General features: G+C 35.2%; 1 protein-coding gene across 1 annotated transcript in view; it reads right to left on the minus strand.

The window, feature by feature from the left end:
- The window catches only part of MMP16 (matrix metallopeptidase 16), a 179,177-nt gene that overhangs the window by 22,190 nt on the left and 130,581 nt on the right, over positions 1 to 26,406 (minus strand). Inside the window, exons 6-7 of the mRNA XM_052703354.1 lie at positions 25,526 to 25,743; positions 3,354 to 3,492 (exon numbers count right to left, since the gene is read on the minus strand). Coding sequence (XP_052559314.1) covers positions 3,354 to 3,492; positions 25,526 to 25,743 — 357 coding nt within the window. The remainder of the gene's footprint in view (positions 1 to 3,353; positions 3,493 to 25,525; positions 25,744 to 26,406) is intronic.

Below are 26,406 nucleotides of genomic sequence, written 5' to 3' on the forward strand. Positions count from 1 at the left end.
AAAGGAAAGGAAAGGAAAGGAAAGGAAAGGAAAGGAAAGGAAAGGAAAGGAAAGGAAAGGAAAGGAAAGGAAAGGAAAGGAAAGGAAAGGAAAGGAAAGGAAAGGAAAGGAAAGGAAAGGAAAGGAAAGGAGTAATGAAGATTTAAACCTGTTTTATCATTTAAATCAACTATTTCAAATTTGATTTCTGTCATAAAAGGCAAGTATTTAAACAAATCAAATTAGAATAGAATAGCTGAGTTGAATCGAGTTGAGGCGAGTTGAGTTGGAAGAGGCCATCAAAAATTATCTAGCCCAACTGCCTGACTACTTCAGGGCTAAAAAAAGATGAAGAATATTAATGAGGATTGAGGATATTGTCTTCTTCTCTGGCTTGACTTTGGAAGTTTGAGCCTTCAGCTTAGTCTGAAGCATGATGTAGCAATCAGAGCTGATGGTTTATCCGGGTTCCAGGACTTCCAGAAGGATCACTACTTTCCTATTCCAAAAAAGAATGCACATCATTTTATCTGCTGAAAGCAGTATATTCTTTGATGGGGAATTCACAGATTGTCACACCATGGGCTGCCATTTTGACTCTGGCTTATAGAGGTGACAGCACAACTTGTAATCACTGATGATGTGATCCAGACAGCTGTTTCCTTCAGCCTGATATTGGTTCAATAGGTACTGAAAAACTTGCAAATGGTCTTTTCGTTCCTCTGTGAGCATTTGTGGGACCCACCTGGTATAAACTTTGTGGTATTCCAGTTTTCCACCTTTCCACCACTCTTTCCAACTCACTGAAGCAGATATTCAGCTCCATGTACAGTTCACTGGTTATCTGTCAGTCTGCATGGATGGAACTGATTGAAAAGCTCTTCATTTCATGGTGTTGCAGCTGTGCATGGCCACCTGAAACATGGCTTGTCTTTCACGTCACTGTTACTACTGCTGAAATGTACCACCGACCACCTCACTGTGCTACATCCTCTGTTTGGTCTCCATAAACATTCAGCAAGTCGATGAATGTCAATGAGTGTCATTTTTTCCCAATGGAAGAATTCAGTTCCACAACTTTTCTTCATATACACTTCCATCCCAGATGCCATTTTGTCAGACTGCCCCTCTTCTGCCATCTGCTACACGGCAACAAAATGTAACAAAATATTGGTGGGAGGGTTTGACCTCTACTGAAATGTGACCAACATCTGCCTCCGATTTTGTTGGCCAACATAATAAAATAGGAGGTATTACTTTCAGAGCAGCCCTTGTACATAGACTTTTGCAGGCTTGTTTCACAAATCAGTTGAGATCTTTCTTTAACAGGAATTGTCAAGAATATGCATATAAAAGTTTCAGTTGAACCTATTAACTCTGTGGTATTAGGAAAATACAAATTCCACTGATAGACAAATATCATCAGGTAGATATTGAAAATCAAAAAGATTTAGTGACAGAGAAGCAAAACTCCAGAAAAAAAAAAATTCCTACAAGGAAATGTAAGCACTTTTGACTTTTGCGAACAAAGAACAAGTACAAACATCACTGCACAAACAAAGGAACTCTGATCAAAAGCAAGTTAAAATCCAGCTATATGATATCAAAGCACAAAACTGGCTAATCTGAACACAAAGAACATAAGATGAGAATAAGCAAGAGAAAAAAGAACATAATTTTACAACTTGTAAGAAATGTTGTTTCTGCTTCCTTTAGTTAATCTTGATTATTTAATTTCCCATGTTAAAAAAAATTCCTCTTAGCCTCTCCTGTTGTCTTGTAAACTTACTATATTACATTTAATACAATCAGTCTATTTCTCTAAGGCCTAAAATGAGTCAGCCAACACTGGGTGAAGATTTAAATAATGACAGAACAAATTTTGATCTCTGGGAAAGAAATGAAAGGAAAGCAGGTATGACACTGAGCTGGATAATTTCTGTCTGAAGTTCAGGCAGTGGATCCCAGAATTATTGAGGAAGAGTTCTGGCACACACAGGATGGTTCTTTGCTCTATGTAACTTGATAAGCCAAAAAATACCTACAGAATAATCCCTCTATCCTTACATGACCCACAGACACAAAAATCAGGCAGTGGGATAGGAATTTTGAGGTACTTTCATAATGATTCCTGAACTTCCCAATTTCTCTAATTTTATGACATTAAATTTATTTTATGGTAACACAAGTTAAAGCATACATTGTTTTGATGTAATGTAAATAGAAGTGTACCGCATGGAATGTAATTTATCTTCCAATTCACAACAAAATACCTACAAGTTCCTACAATCATAGAATGGCTTTTGTTGAAAGCGACCTTAAGGATCATCAAGTTCCAAATCCCTTGCCACAGATGGAGTAACAAACTGCTAGATCAAGCACTAGATCAGATTGCCCGGGGTCCTATCCAACCTGGCATTGAACACCTCCAGCTCCTCATTAACAGAATATATGATTAATCTCTATTGCACTATGTGCTATTTCTTCATATTATTAAGTATTTTTCATTTAGTATTCAAAAGGTGATAACCTTTTCATAGTGAATGAAATATTTCTTATATTTCCTGTTCATTATTCTGCTCATAAAAAACGATTCATCTCTGACATTACAATTTAGAAACAAAGATATTTTCTACCTTTTTGTAGTGGATTAAGTGAATCACACACAACACAAATTGCAGTTTCTTATTTCTTCTCTTAAAGTATTATCTCATCAAACATATTTCATATGGCTTTCACTCTTCTATTGCTAAATGAGTATTCATTTAACATGCAGGACAATTTCTCACAAAATCGGAATTAGAATAATTTTAATGATCCACTGATGTCTAGATTGAAACTTTTATAAAAATACCAAAGATACATCTATGGAAAAGATGAAACTCTGAGCATCATAGTACTCATATTAAATAAATACAGCACAGCAGACAGTAAGATATACGTAGATGAGGTAACATTTAAAAATGCAAAGATCATTTGTAATAATAAAGGAGAACAAAGAGAAGTATATGAAAATACATTGAATGTATGCATTCTTGCATCTGATCCACATTTTCCAAAGAAAGATTGCATAGGATACAAATTCATATGATTCATAGGATCCAAAATGATCCAAAAAAGGATCACTGCATTGTAATATGTTGAATTTATACTGCCAAATTTCTATGGCATATATCAGAGTAAAAAATCTGATAATTTGAAGATAATCATAAATTAAAGCTGAGTTGACAGAATGAAAAAACAGAACTCATGTACTCTTCAGTTAGCTATGAATTTACAACATAATTTATAAACCGTTAGTAAAAATAGATAAATATATTATAAAAAAAAAAATCATCAGTCATAAGTATTACACAAATTCTGACTTTTCTTACCTTTAAAGAAGACGAAATTGCCCTCGCTGTTTTCATAAACTGCATCAATGCTGGGAGGCAGCCCTCTCCAGAAGTAGGTAATCTGCATGGGGTATCCATCCATCACCCTGTTGTTTCTGACACGCCAAAACCACTGATCCTGGAAACCAAATACACATCTCTTACTATGTTTTGAGGCACTGATACATGAGTTGATATCCTGGAAATAATGAACAACCTATCCTAGCATTTTTAGTGCAGATTCTTTTGGTGTTCACATAATTGTATTTGTGCATTCATGCTACTTCCTCTCATTCCAAATGTGTCAAAACTGCTTGTTCCCTCAGGTTAGAATAAGCTGCCCACTTGAACTGTGTGTGTGGAGCAAATAATCTTCAGCAGAATGCACTGTATAAGATGATGTAATCTTCTTAAAATCATTCCAGGAAGAGGCTCAACATTAGAAGACTACAAGTGCTTTTGAACTGAGTTGTATGTATATGTGTGATCAATTAATTCTGCAAGCCATTTCTCTGCAGTGGCTGCTAACAGTGCAGTGTCCATAAATATAACTAGAATGCTAGTACAATAGCCCCAACTTTACTGTAGTGAAGATTTGCAGTCTTTGCCGCAAAAAGTTTAATAGCCATGAAAGGGGTAGCAAATACAAAATTGTCAAAAAAATAACCAAAGTCCTTTCTTTCTAGTATCAGTTACTACCATGGCTCACTAGGCCTGCATCTTCTGTCTTGAGGCATCAGCAAATTGACAAACAAGGAAACAAAAGCAGAAAACATGCAATAACAGCTCTCTGATACACTCTCCCAGTCACCTACCACTTGTGGTTGAGAAGAACCCTAAACCAAAGGTGATAATTTAGGAATTAATGGCACTTTTCTTTTACAGATTCCTTTCTAAACATATGCAGACTCATGGCATACAGAGGCATCTGCAGAAATGTGTATGACAACATAATAGCCGCCGGTGTGAAAAGTTGTAAGCAACTAACAGAAATCGCTGCTGCTCGCTGGTGTTCAGCCTTCATTTACCTTCTTTCATTTCCTGTATCACTAACAACAGCAGCCCTTTGCAAGATCTAATCCAGGATCTTTGTTCTTCTACTTGTTTTCAGGAGGTTTTTCTATAATTTGATATGTCTGGCAAATATTATGAAGAAAGAATCTATTGCTTGAAATATGATCTTCATATGCCACTACTCCTAATGTCTAAATACTCCATTCTGAAACACAATTTGAACATAGAAAACCAAGTTCTGGCTTCAAATGTGCATTAGTATAAATTCCTTGACTTCAATAAATTCAATGGAGCAGCACTAGCATTACTAAAGAATCTTTCCCACTGACCTTCCTAAATTGTTTTAGTATTTTTCCCATCCTTAAATTGTACTAACACAGCTTTACAGTTGTCCAAGAACAGACTGGTGAAAGATTTTCACAGAAATAAAACTTTGGAAGGGTATAATTTTAGTATTTTTATATTCTTACATGAATACATAGAAACAATCACATTATTTGCCAAGAGATGTATTTTCAGAGATAGGCAGACGGATAAGATGGATAAGTATCTGGCAATGTCTGAAAACTGGACTGGAATTTTGGACCATTTAAAAGAACGGGAAAGGTAGATGCTGGTGAACACTGACAGGACAATTTGTTACAATTTGTTTATGTAAATTGAATTTTCCTGGCTGAATTTTATATGAACTTAACAGACCTAACAATTTTAGATTGCCAGAGTTCAAACTCTGGAACCCAGTTTGAGAAATTGTGGCAGTGAAACATGCCAAGGATCTTTCAGAGGTATCAAATAGAAAGGCTCTGTTTATAGAAAGAACGAATCATTTCAGCACATATGACAAAATTTACTAAATTTTTCCTTAAGAAATTTCTATTTACTAGCATTTTTATCATCTGCATTTTGATAAACAGATACAAGTACTGGAAAATGCATTTACAATGAAATTTGGCTATTACTGAAATTGGAAAGAGGCACAGTCATAAAGAAAGCTTATTCACTCCAAGAATTCACTCATTCACACTCAAAGTAAATAGTCTGAAAATGTTTCTCTGACAAAACACAACTCAGCATACTTGCCTATACTAAATAAACACATTTTTGTCTCTTTTGAGAAATACTGTGCATTGAAAAGCTGTTTCTTTCCACTATATTGGTTTAATATACTTCTAATTACTCTATTTCCCCAAAACACATTAACTCCTGCAGACAGGTTGAACTTATGACTTGTCACATGCATTGCAAACCTAAGTCTAAAAACCACACAGCTTTTAGTGCCTTTCCTTGCTGGCTAGCAAATGTTTTTTTGTAAGCATCTGCAGCCATTAACAAAATACCTGGATCATCCTGGTGCAGCTGGGATAATGTATAATAATAGATCATTAAATATTATAATCACAAGTATACTAAGTCAATTAAACTTGGACAATTATTCCCAGTTCAAAAAACAGGAACTGTAACAAACAAACAAAAAATCGAAACTGAATTCAAAAGAGAACAATATATTTAAGAATCAGAAAATGGGCATTGAGGAAGGACAGACTGTGAGCTACTTCAGAAATACTATTATGGACAAAGGAAAAAAAAAACTGAAATTTTTTTTTGTGATAGCTTTCACATCTACTTGGAAACTAAAATTATTTTGCCTTTAAGAAGAAATTAGGTCTCGTGCTAGTTTTAAAGAGAATATGAAAACATGCTGTGGGTATAGAAGGAAAGAAAAGTTGTGATGTTAAAGTATATATATAGTGCTGTTAAGGGTATTTCACCATCAAAACATGGAATGAGATGCAAAAATGAAAAACAGAGCATCTACAGCCGCTAGAGTTTTCCTATGGCTTTTCCTCAGAGATCACTGCTAGGCCAATTTAATTTTCTACAGAAAGGCAAATAGATGTAATACTTCTGCCCTAAATCAATGTTAATTAAATGCTGAATTCCAATTAATACTGTAGGTTAATAGTATTGACAAAATACATGCAGGTTTCAGCCTGGGTCATGCCTTTTCCCATAAGCCACCTTTCATCACATGCAAAAGCAAGCCTTTGTCAATAGAAGATCAAACATTCCCAGAAGCTATGCAAAGCTGGAGAGGTAAACTGAAAAAATCAGACAAATGTGCACCGTAAGCTTTTCCCATCTGAGCACTGTGAAAACAGCACATGGTAAATAATGACTATGATCTTTAGTGATTTCAAATTGTTCTCTTACAGAGAAAGAAGAGTTGTGTATAAAGAAATATCACAGAATAAAACCTCCAGAGACTATATTCCTAAAGAACATGCTACAGGGGATGATGAAGGTCCACTACTATACACCTTTATGAGAATATTTCAAAGTTCCATGAATTTTGGTTAATATTATTTATATGTATTGTATCAAAGTAGTTATAAATCAGGAATATCTTGATAATATATAATATCTTGATATAATTTCAAAAGCCACTTTTCCACACCTACTTCATCAGTTCATCTGAATTTTACCAGGAGATTCCAATGATTGCAGGATAACAGGGTTTGCTACTGGGCCTGCAACACATGGATTTAAGGTCTTTGTTCCTACTTACTTTGGGGAATTTCACTATTTCTATCATAGCATCCATTCTCAACATTCCAAATTTGAAATTTATAGCATTTAACTTAAAAGAGAAATGCACATGATAGTAAAAAAGAATAAAATGCTTTTGAGAATTTCTTTAAAACTGTTTTAATGGAGCTGAAGAAAGAGTTACAGTCCAAAAAATTTAAAAGTAGAAAAATGTATTAGTTTTGAGAATGAGTGCTGACATTATTGTTATTACTATTTTAATACATGCAGGATGTGCAAGGAAATGTATAGATTAGCCGTACTTCAGTTCCTACTTAATTACACAGAAGAAAACAATTGGTTCTAATGACACTGGAATCAGACATTAAATGGATGCTACCAATTTAGCCAATTTGCTAATGCTAATAATGCTACCAATTTTAGGAAACAGCTAAATGGGTTATTTTATATACATACTGAATACTTTAGGTCATCTTATTATTAAGCTGATTTACTTTAAGAACAAACTAGGCTCCTTTAAAACTACTGTTATCTGCCATAACTACTGTTATGGACTGTTATCTAGTTTCTAACAGATGAACGCATAATGAGTTGAAGATTTGAACTAGTAAAACCAATTCATCTCTCTTAATGAATATGTGACAACAGTATGACCATATAATGGGGTGAAAATATACCCTAAAAAACCACTGTGAGAACCCAGAAACCTTTTAACTTTGCCCAGAAAAACCTTAGCACCTCCTGTGGTGAGATCCTGGAGTGGACATAAGACCAACTCAGGAGACACAAAATCAGCATCAAATACATTTCACATTCTGATGCTTCCCTACATTTGCAAGTAAGGAATATAATTCCTTGGTACAATTTGTTAACTACTGCTAATTCCCATTATTAATCAGCTAATGAGACACTGAAGCACTCCTCCACAGAAATTATAGCCCTTGTTTGTAATGAACATACCCCTTTTCTTAACAATATGTTTATCTACCCAACACCAGGATCAGAAGAACTGCCTATGACTCAGAATAGAAGGTACGGGTACAGTCATGAATTTGTTGTTCAGGGGAAGTGATACATTTCACCTGAAATGAAGTGTTCAATTTCAGCCAAACCACTGACATGAAATCTCTGCTGGTCTAAATGCATTTTCAAGCATGAAATGTATGGAATGATTTTACCTAGGATATCTTTGCTAGAAGTAGCATGCATATTTTTCTAGTATTTCTTCTCTTATGTAAATGATGATGTAAATTAATGGCAAACAATTTATTCAGGCTGTCTTAGTTTCAGTAGGATTGAATTGTTTTCTTAAGAGTGTGTGGTACAACTCTATGTTTTTGGTTCTTTGGGAAAAACAATGTTGATAACACACCGATGTTAATAGTTACTTAAAAGCTGTATTGTACAGAGCCAATGCCATCCTCAGTGAGAGGCCGAAGGTGCTGGGAGGGATGAGAATGAGGACAGCTGACTTAAACTGGCCAGTTGACATCTAGTGGGAGGAGCTTTAAATGGGATAGGAGTTCATCTCACTCTCTTCTGATGCCTGGGGTTTACCTGGGAAAGAGTCCAGGGGGTAGTGAGCAATCACTTGTGCATCACTTGTAATATACTTAAACATATATATATATATTTATCATCTCTATTATCCTTTTCCTTTTCTCTATCTTAGTAAATAGCTTTATCTCAACCCTGAGTTTTAATTTTTTCTTTTGCTTGATTCTTTTTCTCATCCCTCTGGAAAGGGTAGGGTGAGCAAATGACTTTCTGGTGTCAGGTTAAACCAAAACACAGGGTCAAAAATGGGCTCTGTTTATGTTGAAATCTGCTCTCTTGGCTTCATTTTCTGAGGAACCTTTAGATCGAATAGCCTCTTTTCTCATTTGAGACATATGCAAAACCATTTCTCATAACTCATGCTGAAGTCTCTTGCTGTACTTTTAAAAAGAGGATCAATAATCCAATGGTTAGAGTTCAAAGATTAGAAACTAAAATATGCTAATTCTCTTTCCAAAGGAGTCAAAAGACTATGTCACTCAGTAGATAGTCTGAAAGACTGTTAGTCAAAAAAGAAAGGTTTTTTTCCCTTCAATTTTTAATACGTCGAATATATCTCCTTCATGGATGCTAAATGAAATTGCAAACTGCACTCTTGTTCATCCAACATCTACTACTGGTTTATTTACTGCTACTGCACCAGAAAGTTAGGATGTAATAAAAGAAACTACAACTGAAGATGAAGCAAAAATATTTAAAAAAAATTAAAATAGGGTCAATTAGCAAAAATGTTGGCAAATCCTCTGATACCCTTCCTAACTTTATGTTTTAATTTCGATAAAATATCACATCCCAGTTTTCCCATTTCTAGTGCTGCATGATGCTAGATCCAAGACATGTATTTTGTTCCCTATTTTACAAACTATTTTTTTAGGTGCTGGCATTAGGGGATACAAGGATCCTATGTGAGAAGAGAACAAGCTACACCATTCTATTCACAGCCTGTTCCAGTCAGTTCCAGTCAGCTGCAATAGCACCAGTGAAGGGCACAGCTGAGCTTGACAGTCAAGGTGGTGGCCTCTCAGAAAACATGTTTAAGAGAGGGTAAAAACTCCATGTCAGCCAAGGACTGAGGAAAAAAAGAACACAACAGCCTTGTGAAAAGCAAGGAGTTGAAGACAAACCAAAAGCCAGACCAGACCAGAGCAAATCAAAACAAAACAAAACCACGAAACAAAGCTAAAGGAAAACTTTAGGTCAAAAGGTCAAAAAGTAAAAACTAATGAAACTGACATTCTGTTGTGACTATTTAAATGTATAAAAAAAAATCAAGGACACATCTGTTGTGCAGCCAAGTCATCCCTTGATGTGTCTGGTCAATTTCATCCATGCTATGTGATTAAAGACATTTTCTAATTTGCTTTTTTTTTTTCTTTTGATTTTTCCTTAGAATAATAAGAAATAGTTATTTCTACACGTGGGCCTCTGTATTAATCTCTCAGAAGGATCAGATGGAAGATTAGGTGGAAGAATCATTTGTTCATCTACTATTCACATCCTTCACATCCTTTGTGACAATGTTTCATGGGATTTACATTTCATTAAATATAATAGTGGTAGGACAAGAAGTTCATCTGTTTTAGAGTGAATTGGACACAATTGAAGTATTCTTTATGTCAGTGTTTTACATTAGAAAAGGTGTAATTCTATTTTCTACAGTATGACAGCTCTGAAATGCTCAGTATGAATCCAAGTACTCTGTGCATTTCCCTCAATATTCCAAAATATGCATACATATATTAAAAAAAAAAAAAAGAAAATAAACCCTTAAAACACTGGATCTTGTGCTTTAAAAGTGCCCAAAGAGGCATTAAATTATTTGTTTGTTTCTTGTTTGCTTATTTATGTAACAGTTTTGGTGTAATTTATGTCGAAATTATGGAGAAATAACTTTGTCAAATGAATATAGTGAACATAACTTATTTTCAGAGGCATCCATAACCTTGGTTATAAATCTTTCAAAACAAATGCCTTCATGAGAGCCTTGACCCTTCCCTGTCTGTGCTCAGGTGACTGCATTATCTAACTGCAGTAACTAACTAACACAATTTTTAAGTTATATTCTCTAACTTAATGACTGCTGTTGCCGTTGGCAGTGCAGATGAAAGCAGCAGTTTTATTATTAGTTTTAATATTTTCAATATCTTCTCTACATTCACACTAACAAATTTACACTATTACATATCAACAATTTCACTCTAAATAAGACATCTCTTAAAACTGCTATTAGTATTTGGTATTCACTTAAGAACACTTTGATCACATTCACAGAACTGCATAATAGCAGTGGTTGGAAGGAACATCTGGAGATTGTCAAGTCCAATTTCTCTTCTAGTGCAGATTGCCTATAGTAGGTTGCACAGGAAATCCAGGTTTTGAATATTTCCAGAGAAAATGACCGTACAATCTCTCTGGACCGCTTGTCCCAGAGCTCTATCAACCTTACAGTAATGCATTTCTTTCTCACATTCAGATAGAACATTGCCTCTTGTTCTATCACTAGGCCCCATCAAAAATAGCTTAGCCCTGTCCCCTTGACATCCACCCTTCAGATATTTATAAGCACCGATAAGATCACTTCTAAGTCTTCTCCAGGATGACCCAGGGCTCAGTCATTCCTCATAGGGGAGATGCCTGTGGCTCTTAATCATCTCTTGTTCTGATTTCAGCTGGGACAGAGTTGATTTTCTTCATATGTAGTATGATGCTGTGTTTTGGCTTTGAAAGAAAAACCCCAGCTCTCCATTGGACTCTCTCAAGAAGTTTCCTGCCTTTATTGAACTGAAGAGCCCAGAACTGGAAACAGTACTTCAGGTATGACCTTACCAGGGCACAGTAGATGGGAAGGATAAATTCTCTTGACCTGCTGGCCATGCTCTTTCTAATGCACACCAGGATACTATTGGTCTTCTTAGCAACAAGTACACACTATTGGGTTTATGGTCATTGCTAGCTAAAATATTTGCTTAATATTAAATTTTGAAATGTGTCCTCATTTGGTTTCTGATCTACTCTCATTAGTAAATAGTGATTTCAATATATTCATTATTTTAATTCTTTCTGCCTTATTCAAATTTATATTTTATATTTTCTTCATTATCAATTTTTTCAGCTTTTTATAAAATGTTTTGATGCATATCCACCTGTCCTATTTTTCCTATGTAGACAGTAGCAATTATATTTATGCATTTCTTTGTATTTATTAACCTTCCGAGACACCCTGAAACAATCTAAAAAAATCTGTGAATATATGCAGAATTCTTTCAGTTCTAGGAAAAACTATTACGTAGAATACTTTTAAATTATGTCACTGAGTCTTTGATTATCACCAGCAGATGGATGACACTAAACATGAAATTCAGCATTCTCAGATATGTAACAACACAATGGTTTGATCTGTGCTTGTTGTGAGAGAACACCACAAACAATATCATTGTCATATACTCAGAGAGCACTTAACTCTTCCTGGAAAGTCTTCCATACCAGAACTTTTCCAGTTAACCTATTCCAACTACAAGTCTAAAAGTGCCAGATCTTGCAATATAGTGCAACTGGAGATGATAGGTTCAATGGCTTTTCTGATGTGTTCTAGAACATAGTAATGGTAACAAATCAATACAAGTCATGTCACTAATCTTGTATTATTGTCAACTTGATTATTCAGTCAAAGGAAAAAAAAAAAAAAAAGAAGAAGCAACAACAAAAACAGCCATATTTCCTTTTGGTTTCTTTGTTCCAAACTGGATTCACCATTTCAGTTCATTTTGATTTTGTCCAAAGTAAAAAAGACTTTGACTCCATGAAATGTTCCTCTGCCATATGATGATGATTCAATATGAACAAACAAACAGCCAGTCATAAAAGAAGCACAATAAAATCCTCTGAAGACATTATATCTAGGCTTGCAGCCAGGAATCCTTGGAAAGCTCCCATTCGCTCTAATGCACTGCAAGTTACAGCACATGTACATGAAGTTCTGAACAAAACTCTTCATCCAACGAACATTAGGCATTAACAGAGCTGCTATTTCCCAGTAGTGACTGCACTTGGGAGTCTAGAAAAGTCTGTAAATAGTCTTGCACCCAATTCTTTTGCTTGTACCTTTGGAGAGTTCTCATATGTCAATGAGTCTCAGGAGTTCATGGAATATTCTACACTACAGAAAGATAAGGAACTGTACATTTTTAAGTAATAAAAATAAAATTGTCATTAAAAATGCAAAAAATATCCTGGTCTTGGGGGAAAAAAAGTGTTCTGATAAAGTATATGTTATATTTAAACTGCAAATATTTTTACAGTGTTGACTCAAATGGAAATAAGTATCATGTTTACATTAAAACACATGCCTCTCCAAATAATATAATTCAAAAAATTGATAGATTCACTATTCAAAGCATGTCAGTATATATTAGTGGCTAAAGAATGAAACGGTTTAATTAATTGTTGCATATGAGGTGAGGATGTCTACTCCGTAGCTGTTGTTTCTTTACAAATCATAGTATAAAACTGAGCTGGAATGGAAATTATGTTTCTGTGAGCCCTGCATTTATATAGGCTGTGTCAACACACTACCATTTTTCTTGGAAATATAGAATACATGCTGAATATCTTGTTTAAATGAGTCACAGATTTTCTAGTTACAAACATGTACTTTTTGGTACTTCTCTTACACTGATATTTTCTCCTCATAGTGCTATGGGAAACTAAATAGCCAGCACTTACAATAACAGATTGCTAGATTAAATCCGGCAAATACTTGAGCCTCTCTTCTGTTTTAAATGTCATTGATAGTAATCTTGCAACTTCCTTCATCACCGAAGTCTGATATTGCTCATTGATTTAATCAGTCTGGAGAAGAGGAGGCTCAGGGAAGACGTTACTGTTCTCTGTAACTACCTGAAGGGAGGTTGTAGTGAGCTGGGGTTTGGCCTCTTCTCTTGTGTAACTGGTGATAGGACTAAAGGGAACGGCTTCAAGCTGTGCCAGGGGAGATTCAGGCTGGATGTTAGGAAATACTACTTCTCTGAAAGAGTGGTCAGGCACTGGAACGGGCTGCCCAGGAAGATGGTGGAGTCATCAACCCTGGAGGTGTTCAGGGAACCCTTGGACGTTGCGTTGAGGGATATGGTTAAGTGAGAACTATTGCTGATAGGTGGACAGTTGGACTGGAGGATCTTGTAGGTCTTATCCAACCTTCGAGATTCTGTGATTATGTGATTGTATGTATACTCTTCACTTTTATTCAAACTATCAAACTTCACTATTTCTTTAAGAAAAAGAATGCCAGTAGTTGTGGACTACCTCTTCCCTTTAAATAAAGTTGTAATCAGGTTTTGAAAATCTATGAATAGATAGGATATTAGCATTAAAATATTTTCAAGCTTATGTTCCCAACTGCACAATATTCCTTAGCAGTATGCTATATTGTCTTAACAACAATAGCATAGATCTAACAAAAAAATATCTGCCAGAGAAGATCAAGCATATTGTCTGTAAGCTCAGGTAGAAAATTTAAGGTTATTTTTCCACATTTATTTTCAATTTGTTTTTGCTGTTTATCTTGGGCCATAAGAAGAAAATAAGAAGTATTTGGTTTTTCTGTCCTTACATTTTTCAATGTAACTTTTATTTCTTTTTCAAAACCATATTTTACCATAGGAAATTGTTAGCTCCATATTTGCAAGGAATAGCATAAAAATAATGTAAAATGGTCCAGGACAGACTTATCTTTGCCTGGTCAAAAGAGATCAACCATTCTAATGAAATCAGGATAACTGGATTTTCTCTACCTGTCTGTCTTTATCACTTTATCATATGTAATATGATGCTTCACCATCTGCCTGAGGAGTGAGTGGATTACAGATATTTCTGAGTCATTGGGCTTTCCTCGAATATCAGAAATTCTTTAAGAGAATAAATCTTTTTTTTTTTCCCTCCAAATGCAGGGATTGATTCTTTGCGGAATTAAGGCTATGGGCCTAAATAACCAAAAGTTCACTGAGAATGCAAGAGACAACATAATCTGCTTCGTCAAAGTTTCTAGATGCTGAAAGGGAAAACACTAAAAGAAGTCAAACAGGGAAATGATCTAGCCAAACCCATGAATTACTCACTTCTATCACTCTAACTCAGCTATCTATCACTGCCAATCCAAGGAGATTGGAAAAGTCCAAACAGAACACAGAAGGATTCACTTAGTGAAAAATAATTTTCACCCACATGAGTAAGACTGTGACCAGGACATGTCTGGAGATCATCTAGCATAATTTCCAGGTGCAGTACATTGCTAGTACATTGTTCACTTTTATTTATTTTTATTGTTCCACATTTTTTCAACTACTCATGAAGACAAGGGAGCACAAAATTATATCCAACTGTTAAACAACTGTTAACCAAAGCCACCTGTCACAAACTTATTCTTGGTAGCATATGAACACAGAAATTAGCACTCCAAATATTTTTATAGATGTATTAAAAGAATATTCATTGCTTTTATGCAGTGATCTTTGTACTCTAGAATACATTTTGATACAAGATACTTGTAAACAAAGTAAGAATGCATTTTATTTTATACCTCAATCTTTCTAAATGTAAATAAGTTCTTTCTAAGCATATTTCTTTGTTCTTGTATTATTCACATTGGCCAAGGAAATCCTCTAACGAAATGCTCTAAAAGCAAAAAAAATCCCAACCTCAAAGACTAGTTATTGTAATTGAACAACTGGGGAGACAAGACTCTGAGACAGATTGAAACAAACTAGCTAATTGAATACATGGACTGAAATAACAAGTTGTTTGTAAATCATGAAATAGTTTTCAAAAGTAAGAAGTAACATCAAAACTATATGCAGGTCAAGGGACATGATTCTCCCTCTCTGCTCTGCTTTCATGAGATCCTATCTGAAGTACTGCATTCAGCTCCAGGGCCCTCAGCATAAGGACACAGTCCTGCTGGAGTGAATGTAGAGAAGGGCCACAAAGATGATGAGAGGGCCGGGGCACCACCTATGAAGAAATGCTGGAGAAGCTATGTTTAGCCTGGAGAAGGGAAGGCTTTGGGGAGACCTTGTACTAACCTTCTGCTACTTAAAGGAAACTTGCAGAAAAGATCAGGAGGGACTTTTTTTTATCAGCGAGTGTAATTATAGTATAAGGGGTACTGGCTTTAATATAAAAGAGGACAAATTAGATACTAAGAAGAAAGTATTCAACGTGAAGGTGGTAAGGCAATGGAACAGGTTGCCCAGAGGAGTTGTGGACACCCCGTCCACAGACAGTTGGTTGGGGCTTTGGGCAACCATTGTAAGACTGAGCAAAAGATTTCCCTGCCCATGGCAGGGAAGTTGGAACCAGATGAACTTTGAAGGTCTATTCCAACAGGATGCATTCTGTGAAGCTATGATTCTATGAGCTGAGACAGAGATGTCCACACAAATCACTAAAAAGGAGCAAGACACACACACCAGGCCATAACCAAATTCAGCTTTTAAAATTATATGTGGATTTAATACAGGCTTCTTTTAAGTCAGTATTTCATATTGCTTAGTAAGTGAATGAAGCACTAAGCTCTGATAAGCTGATAACTTATGAAAATAGGGGAAGACATGATTTAAGGAACTGTTTAGAGGAGTTATTTTGGATTCAAAGCACTAAACAGCTAAGACACTAATATATGCTGTTTGATCTCAGTTTAATGCTTGTGTTCTGTGAAACTGTGCTAACAACAAGAACAAAAAATATATCTTGGTACCAGAACTGGCTTTGAGTGCCATGCTGCAAGGCTAAGCAAGTCTTTTTGTCTATAGAGGTGGCAGGATTAGAAAAAGACTGCAGGGGTTTACACTGTATTCTCTGGGTGAACACATCTATTCTTGAAATGATCCAGTATTGATATTGACAGAAATGACCAAAGGGTAAAACAGACCATGGAGAGTCTCACATCCAGTGAAGATCAGCCAACAACAACATCAGCTGAGATAAAAAACAGACATAAAAATGATAGATATTTGATTGTCTTTGCATTCTCACTCAGATAGTGGAATTTGATCATAAAGAGTTGAAGGACTTTCTAACAGTGAATACGCGATGATGTAAATTAAATATGATTACAGATAAACTAGGAGTTTACAACTTAAAGCACTAAATGTCTGCAAAGGCTCTATCATGGTAAGATTGAGAAAAAACACTGCTACGGAGAAGGGGAAAGCACTGACCTCTTTTGTCAAATGCACTGTTTGATCTAATAATACAGTGTTTTCTTCAGGATGTGTTTCAAATCATTACTTTAAACTGTTCCTACCCTATTTCAATTTACAGACTGGGATGAGCAGTATGATCAAGTTTGATATTATATACCAAACCAGTTCTTGATTTCATATACTTAATATTACAAGCTAATGTGGTGCTTCTTGTGTTATTTTTCCTAATCCCCATTATTCAGTGCTCAATTTAAGTGGTGAAATCCTGATTCTATAATGATCAATAGAATTTTTTCTTGTTACTTTTAATTGGGCCAAGACTTTACTCCAAGGCAAAGAAGACCATACTTCATTGATGGCTTATAAAAAGGAAGAAAATACAGAATTTTATCTACTATAATTTTCTTATATTTCAGTAGATTTTCAAACTGTGAATAGTGCTTCACTGAATTACTGAAAAAAACAAGTATGTGGATATCACTCAATTATTTAAGACTTCAACTTCTTTATATTGCAGCACTTTGTACAAGAAACAACTAAGAACAAATCAGATTATTTTATTTTAATCTGTACTATGTGTTGTTGATCCTTAACCTCTCGAATAGGCAATAAATAGAAAAGTAAATGAATAACTAAAATATAAATACTTCTTTTAATATAAAGCCTTAGCTGTAAATCAAAATTAAGCCAATTTTTCCAAGACTGGTCAATATCTTGCTTGGAAAAGCTTACATTGCAATTTATTACAATGGTTTCCTAGAATCTTTACCTAAATTAGTTGAAAGATTACCATTTTATTCACCAAGAAATTGTAATTAATCTTTGTGCTTAGTGTTTCTGCATTTATTCCCTTTGGTTCCATTAGAGGTAACCCCAATTAAAATGTAATATTAGTATTCCAACACTTGCTGGTGGTACAAAATTGAAGATATGCCTCCATGTAATTTTAGATTTGTCCTTGCTGTGCTTGCTTTTGCAAATATTTTTTTGTCAGTGATGCTTTTTTTGCAATTCTCTTGTCAATGAAATATTTTTCATTGGTTCACTTGAACATCGAATCTCCCAAAATAGACAAATTTAAAAATTGAATACATTTTGTACTCTATTATTATTCCTTAGTGCTTTTTGTTAAGTGATTTCTGCTGTAGTAAAATAATAAGTGAAAAAGTAGTTGGGTCCCAGAATTCTCTTACTGTAATATGTAAATGCTGTGAAGAAAGTGTGGATGTTAATGGTTCATCATGAGAACAGAAGGAAACAGTTAGTCCTTTAGTAAAGTGTTCTAGACCAGAGTATGACCGTTGAGAAGGATGGCAATTTCTCCTGAAAGCTGATACAGGGAAAGGAGAAAGGAGAGGATATGCCTTGCACAATTAGAGAAGGTAGATTTTCCCCTTCCTGTAGTCCTCTCATGAGCCCCTCATGAACAGCAGCCACATATCTCTGTCTGCTGTCCCTGGCCTCTTCTCCTCACCCAAAGATATCAGTAAAAAATCAGACTCCTGACCAAATCTCACTACTTACTCCCTGTAAGGGCTGTAGCCTAAAAGAAATGATGGATCAAATGCTTCTGGAACATGGATTGTTGAAACAATCACATTTCAGTGGATTCACAGCATCACAGAATGGCTGAGGTTGGAAGGTACCTACAGAAGTTTTGGGAGGTTTTCTGAAAAAATGCTCAGTCCCTGTTTTCGAGGAGAGTGGGGAAAGTAAGTGATGAAAAGGCATTTTGTAATTCTATTCCTTAGTAATCTTCATATTTCAGTTCTACATAAAATCACAGAAGGGCTGACACTGACAGCACTTCTGGAGACCCCCTCCCTTGCTCAAAAAAGAATCAGATAAAACTGGTTGCCCAAAGTTCGGTCCAGTCAGGTTTTGAGCAGCCCCAGAGGCTCCACAGATTCTCTGTAAGGCTTTAAAACAGGAAGGAATTTTTCTATGTTTAGATTGAATTTAACTTGAGTTTAAACAAGGCATTCTGTCTTATTTTTATCTCAGGGAAAATAAAAGTTCAAGCTGATGTCTCAGGACATCTGTTAAATCTACCCCTTTGCCCTGGGCTCTACTGTGATGTACATCATCTAAACATGCAGTGAAGAGATGGTCAAACAACAGGTACCATTGTGTCACTCAAAAAATAGCTTGAGGTGAAATAATAATACATGTGTTGCAGAGCAGGGTTTATTTAAGGCAAGATGGCATGGACACTGACGTGTTAACAACATGCTAATATCATTTGCATTGAATGAAAGCATTGTGTGGTACACCATCAAGGGGCCTACAGTCAAAGACACCAGTGTCTAAGGGATGGCTGCCCTTCAGAAAAAAATCTGAACTACATTTGTAATGGAACTGTTTGGCCTGAGAGGACAGACTGCATCTAATTAAAAGCAAAGCACTTATGACAGACATGAGAGGAGCTCTCTACCATCTGCTTTGATGCAGATCAAATCCTTTCACACCATATCATTTGCCAATGAAAACAAAGCCTTCTTGGAAAAAATCATACTCTTCCATCTGGCAAATCTAAAGCCCTGCTGAAGATACTGAGTCATGCATCCTTCTAAGGTTATACTTTGCAATAGGCCAGTACATGAATAATATGAGTATTATTAGCCAGATAGTACAGACTGTTACTGTAACTGATCAAGTTGTTTATGAGTTTGAATAACATATAAATACATTACACTGTCACTTTTGTAAATAAATCCCTAATAATATATGGTTGTAATTCTTTATATCTTTCTATAGATTATATTTATATGTGTAACAATATGCATATAGGTTAGTAAGTTCTGGATAATAAGTGTTGCTATGACTGGGTTCCCATCTTTTAGAGGAACTGTGAACAAGACAATTATTGTTAAAGGAGAGAGGGAAGAGTGGGGTTTAATGGAACTATTCTAGGCTGTGAAGATTATCAAAGGGCTGGAGCACCTTTCTATGAAGAAAGGTTAAGGGAGTTGGGCTTTTCTAGCTTGGAGAAGGCTTGTTGAGACCATTCAGTACTTGAAGGGAGCTTGTATGAAAGGGGAGGACACTGAAAGGTTTAAATAATGTTTGGAAAATATTTTACCATTAGACAGTTAAAGTACCCATATATTAAAGTACATAAATTATGACTATTCAGTAGTCATTTCATAGCTGAAAGCATTCCTGTGTTTTTGTCCTTCTTGATATTCTACAATTTGCATTGTGCCATAGAGTATCCATCCTGTACATTTACAATGGGCTTCATCTACTGTAATTCATTAAAGTCCCTATTGAATATTTGCTGCTTTTCTCTCTTCTTTTCAACATGGAGTCTGACATCTGAATAAAGCTGTCCTCCTCCCATCAGATTGTTCTTTCTAACATAATGATTTAAAAAGCATGGAGAAAAGAGTCTACTCTCTGCAGTCTTAACTTCTTCTCTGCAGTCTTAACTTCTTCTGACTTCCCACTCCTAATCTTTTGCAGCTGAGATGTCAAGTATTTTATCCTCTTAGATCCTCAAGTCTTTACTTCCATAGCTTCCTCTGCTAAACTTTCCCAGGCTGCAGCTGACAGACCAGACATCCACAGCATCACATGATGAAAAACAGCTACACAAACAGTCTAGGACAGCTTTGAAAAAATATCTTTTCAAATGTGGAGTCAGGTCTCATATCACATTTACTTCTGTGTCTCTACATTCCTTCTGTCTCTTAGAAATTTTTATTAGATTATCAGTTATGATTAAGTAGTCAATGCTAAAATGCTTTAAAAAATCCTCTTGTGTTTACCACATAACAAGAAACAGGATTAGTAGTTGTTGTGGATTTTCCTTTTGTGTTTAACAGCATATTCTGTATAAATACAAATTCTGAAAGAGTTATTGAATGGCATCTATACTGTTATACGTGAAAGAAACTGTTGCCTAAACTGATGTCAAGAGGTAATGACAGCCTATTTGCCTTTGCTTGTTTGGCACATCAGAAACCTTTTGACAGTGGTTCTTAGCAAATGAAGAATTGGAAAACAATTTTCTGTAAGTTGTGGAAAAATTACTGTAAAATAGTAAAACACAGCGTGTTGAGGCCTTCCTAAAAATCGTTTTGTTATTCTACCATCTGCAACACTAACATTTGAGAAGATATTTCTCTGAGCTGTAAATGTTCCTCCTCTGATGGACAAGCTTCTTTCTTGTACACTTTACATTTCAACAAACACTCTAGCATATGGCAGTGGTTAAAGGTGCTATTCTTGAAGGAATGAGTTAACTTTTCCAACATGAATACTAAAAACATTATAGGTTATATTGGAATCGTTAATTTGTTTCTTAAAGAGTTAGCACTGAAGTAGAAAGTATCACTGCAATGTCTTCCGGGAAGCAAAATTATTTGTCAAGGAGACATATCTTGTCTTTCTAGTTTGCTTGTTTGACACATCTGGTGCTTGGACTTGTGAATAGAGGATTTTGTTACATTTAAAGATTTTGTTAAAATCAACTTAAAGGAAGCATAAAGAAGAAGTTAACAGCAGTTACACAAATGGTTGAAGCAGGATCAGAAGTAAATTTGTTGCCAAGGAACTATCAGCACGTACAGCCAAACACAAACTATACACATCTCAAAAACAACAGAATAAAGAAGCAGTGTGGCTCTGCCCTCCTGTTTTGAGAGACAAAACTTCCTGTGCAACCACTGGACCTTCAGAAACTTTTTAAAAACTGTATAAAATGTTCAGAAGTTGTTAACATAAGTACCTTTACTGATAGGATATTCATCAAAATTCTTTTTTTTCTTCTTTCTACAGAAGGCTGGAAAAACAGAACACAGGGAGAAATTGGAAATATATGTTGTAAACATCTGCATGAATGGATCTTTTCTGGTGTCCTTAAACAATGGGGTTTCTTTCATAAAGCGGTAACCCTAATGGTACTTTCAGGAGACTTCAAGCAGAAGACAGGATTGTCAGATACCACTTATTTGCTACGTACAATGGCTGAGAAGTTTTTTTCCACTAAACGCAGGCATACAGGCAGCGTCACACCACTTTGCACAACTTTCCCTACTTGTTTTTCTCCATTTTTCAGGCATTTTCTATGACCCAGGAGAGTTCTAACCAAAAAGGGGGGAGAAAATTGCTGGAGGAGGAAACGCTGGAAATGAGAGTGTCAGCTAATACTAATTGCATTCAACATAATTACAGAAGCTAAATGGAATCCCAAGATAAAAACTTAGCACTGGTGAATTTTGGCATAGAAATTCTTGTTCTGATAGCAGCTTTCACCAGTTCAAGCACATTTTAAACAGTAACATTAATTGAAAGAACATACAAACTTCATACATTTTAAAATACCACTTAAGTAATTCTTGAAGCCAATACTTAAAATACATGGACTTAAATTAATAGTTTTGGGTTTTAGCATTCTGTGTCCCTACGCTTTACTGCTAGCACAGACACTTTTAGGGCGTGTAATTTAAAGAATTCAGGAAAATAAGTAATTTTGGAACAAAATATATGGCAGTATTCTATATATATTTGATGAAAACATATTTTTTTCCTCAAGATCCAATCATTTCTTACTATCTATATCAAGATAATTGATCTGCAAAATTCTAATGTTATTTGCTGAACTTCAGGGGAATCTTTGACAGGTTGATTGCTTTTACTTTTGTATTTACCAGTAATGTTACATGAAGAAAAATTTCTATTTACTTCATTTCTCTAAAAACACACAAATTTTATCAAGTGTTACTATGATTGCCTTTTTGTCAAAGCAAAGGCAAAAAAGAAGGATGACTGTAAATTTCATTTTTCCTTCTAGAAATCCTTCTAGTCTTATAGAAATTAATATTGTTTGTCATCTACTACAAAAATCCACAGTGTATCTCTAAGTGTTATCTTCTGTGCTTCAATTTTATGTTCAAATTAGAATTTAATTATTCAGACGACTTGCATTCTTCAACTCTATGGCTAAGCTCCCAAGCAATTTCAAGGCTTATTTAAACAAATTGAGCATCTGATCTTGAGACTGGTTCATGAGATATTCACTATTTTAATTTCAAAATTCATACAGAGCACACATACCACTCAGAAAGCAGTAAAATTTGCAACTACACAGTCATTGCAAACCTGTGGATAAAGAGGAAGAAAGCAAAGGATATAATTTGATTAGCCTTCAACTTTATTAATTTTAACTCATTTGGGAACTATCCTGCAATAATTCTTCCACTGGAGGTCATAACTGTTCTTTAATTGTTTCCACCTGGTACAGTACTGCCATCAATCTCCTTTTCTTCTCCACCTCTCCTCTACCTGGCTTTTAGCTCATCTCCCGTGTCTTCCTCGACTTTCTTCATACTAGCATTAAGGGGCAAGACCAAGGAGGTTGATCTTTTCTGTTGTGTTAGAGCACAGAAATCCCAGCTTCACTTTCTCCATTGCTGGATACTTTCTCTTAATTCATTCCTTATTTCAGTTTATACCTTTTGAAAATGAATTCCTGTTATTCTACTACAGCCTGATGTGCTCAGCTTTTACTTGTAACCTGCTCTCCCTCTCCCTGACATCTGCAAAGAAAAGTAGTAAAATAAGAACCATCTCTGACTTATCCACTTTCTTCCCTTACCTGCACCCTTGATGCTCCTTGTCATGCAAAGTAAACAAACAGATAAAAAAAAAAAAAAATAAAAAAAATAAAAACAAACCAAATAAACAAACAAGAGAGCAACAGCAACAAAAAATTCCAGCAACCTACCAGATAAACCAAAACACCAGAATACACATACACAAACACACACAAAAAAAGAAAAATAAAAAAAAAAGAAAAATAAATCCACAGTTAGCTGCTTTAGTAGACCAAAATCTTCCTTAGAAAATTATTTTCTGAACCAGAAAGTTAAAGCCTACTAATGCAAGTATTCAAAGACACTCAGACTACAAAGTAAGGATTTTTATACTTAACTAAATTCTACTGCTTAGCATGAGAACCCAAGTTAAGCCTTGCCATACTACCAGATACTCTGATGTTATTTTAAGGGACTGCTGGACTCTTAAAAAAATTAACCTGGAGAAATTTTATCTTTTTCTTCTCTTCTTAACACTTTGCTTTTAAGAAAATAGCAACCTAATTTTGGAGTCAGTCTCTAAACATAAAGCTTGTACACACTCTGATTCTGGTTGTTTCTTTCTAATATTTGTCCATGTTTCCTCATTCCAGTGTGGATTATGAATGAAGTTTTAGCTGTTAGAACAAATAGGCAGTCTGCACACTAGCAAGCATATATGTGATAAAGTAAACATACAATGTTAGGTCAATAAGCAGCTAATGCTTTTTGAAGAAAGTACAGTCTTTTCAATCGGAATAGCAAAGAGTGATAAGTAATGATGGTCAATGTTATTTTTCCAGGTACACAGACTTGGCTAGACAGGAAATTTTGTGTTAGTGGGATAGCATTTCACTATTTATTGATTTATGTCTAAAATAAATGACAGTATTTTCTATTGCTCTTGAGGAGGATGATATGAGATTGAAGTAGGTAGTTTAATATCCTGCTTAACGTCAAGTTAGAAAATTAGATTCTTTCTTAACCTTTGAGTTTTAGTCATAAAAGACTGATGATTCAGGACCTCCTGGAGTTTGAAGATGAAGCAAATGAAAAGGTCTGACATTCCCAGGGATGGAAAAATCCTTAGATCTTCATGGGAAAAATAAAATTAAAAAAAAATCCTGCTCACTGAGTTGTGAAGGTAACTCAATAAGTTTGAATGAATTCATGTGAGGCTATTAGTAAATATCTTCTTGAGGTATCCTAAAGACAGTAAGAATCCAGATAGTGCTGCTAAAGAGATTAATCTGGAGCAATAACGCACATAAGAAGAAAACGTATTATGAGGGAAATGGATCCCCTCAGAAAGACCAACAACAAACGTTGAACTTGGAGCTTCCTGTTTTAGGACAAATTCATATACACTTGCAGAAGAAAAAATTGCAATCCACTCATGTTGAATCATGTCAAGATTTACAAAACAAAGGTCCTACACTTCCTATTGCTGAAGCACATCTGGCACACAAAAAGTTCAAAATAAGAGATTATACTGTTGCACGTTTCCAAAATGTTTGCACTGCAAAATCTGTCAGCAAGTTGTTTTAAGACACTGAATAATAAGGATTCTGTAATTACTCTTCAACATTGATTGCCTTCTGGATACAATATCCTAGATCATTCTCCTAAGATGGCTTTGATGTTCATGAACCCAAGCAAAGACCTTTTATCAAAAGGCTGCTCTTCATTTCTCTTCATTTCAGTTTGTTTAGTTCAGTTTGTTGCATATACTGCACATATCAGCTTAGAGATAGAATATGAATAGAAATAGACAATAACACATCTGCAGTAAATTTTTGTGTATTTTTGTGACAAAGACTTTATTTAGGTACTTCCTTTTTAAATGACTGACCTAATTGTAAATCTGATATTTTATTTCCAGTCAAAATAAAAACAAAACAGAATTAAAGACATACAGTATCTACTATATGTCTGGACGTGGCTGTTTTCCCAACAGAGTCATTCTTACCACCGCCTACTTATGAGTTATGCTTTTTTATCTCTTCATAACATGCAGAATTTATTTACCTTTACATTTTGAAGCATTACAGTTTCTGCTGACATGTGCATTTTCCCAATTTAGAACATTACAGCAGCCGTCTGCTAGATGTTTAAACCATGTGTATATTTACTTTTTAATTTCTTTCTCAAACTTTCTAACTGTGAGAAGGCTGGGAAAATGCAGTCATGGTGAATGAGATCTTGCTTTTTTTTTTTTAAAAAAAAAAGAATAAATGCAGACAGTTGAAGTAACACTGAAAAATTCACAGCCTCCTACCTTGAAAACAAACATTTCCCGGCGAAGAATAGCCAAAGTGTTGAAGTTCCCATCACAGATGTTAGGTTTGGCCCCAGGATAGGAAGGTTTGTCACCAGTGGGTGGCCGGGGAGGCTTAGGTTGTCTGTCATTTTTCCGTGGGTCTACTGGAGGGATCGAACGATGAGGTGGCACTGTTGGCAGAGGTCTTGTTGGTGGTGGGATCCTGTCAGGTGGACCTTTAAAAATGGCAGCAAGATGTAATTTATTTGCCAATCAGTGACATTTCAAGAAGGAATAGAAAAAGGAATGAAAGAAACAAACAAAAAAACTAAGCAGTGTGAAACCTCCAGTGGAAGGGAAATCAAAAAAGTGATCTGCCACTCCCATGTTGTTAAAGGGTATAATGAAGGTGTGCTACAGAACTAAGGCATTAATGAAGCAAATAATTATTTTTCACTATTCAGTATCATCTTTCCAAAAATCTGCAAAGGATGCACATTCCACTATCATTTCAGATGAGAAGTAATTCATTGCATACCAACTGAATAAGAAATTTTAAGACCAAATCATTGCCTATTTTATGAAATAATGAACCCTTTCCTAATCAAAACATCGTCAACCAATGTTTTCAAGTCATCTTTTTTCTTCTACCTATCAATTCACATATGCCTGTATATACCTATATAATTACTGCTGACCCAATTTGTAGGCATATTAGTATCTTTTTCAGGATACATTCCTAGATTTCCACAATACTCCTTGCTATGTCTAAATTTTCTTGAAACTGGAATTCAAATCACAGGCATCCACATAAACAAAGACTCTAATTCACAAATTTTCTTCAAAGTTAAATTAATTATGTCTAATTTTAAATTTCCATTTGTCAGAGATTTTAACAA

This window comes from Tympanuchus pallidicinctus, unplaced genomic scaffold (assembly GCF_026119805.1).
Source record: "Tympanuchus pallidicinctus isolate F22 unplaced genomic scaffold, pur_lepc_1.0 scaffold5, whole genome shotgun sequence".
Lineage (NCBI taxonomy): Eukaryota > Metazoa > Chordata > Aves > Galliformes > Phasianidae > Tympanuchus > Tympanuchus pallidicinctus.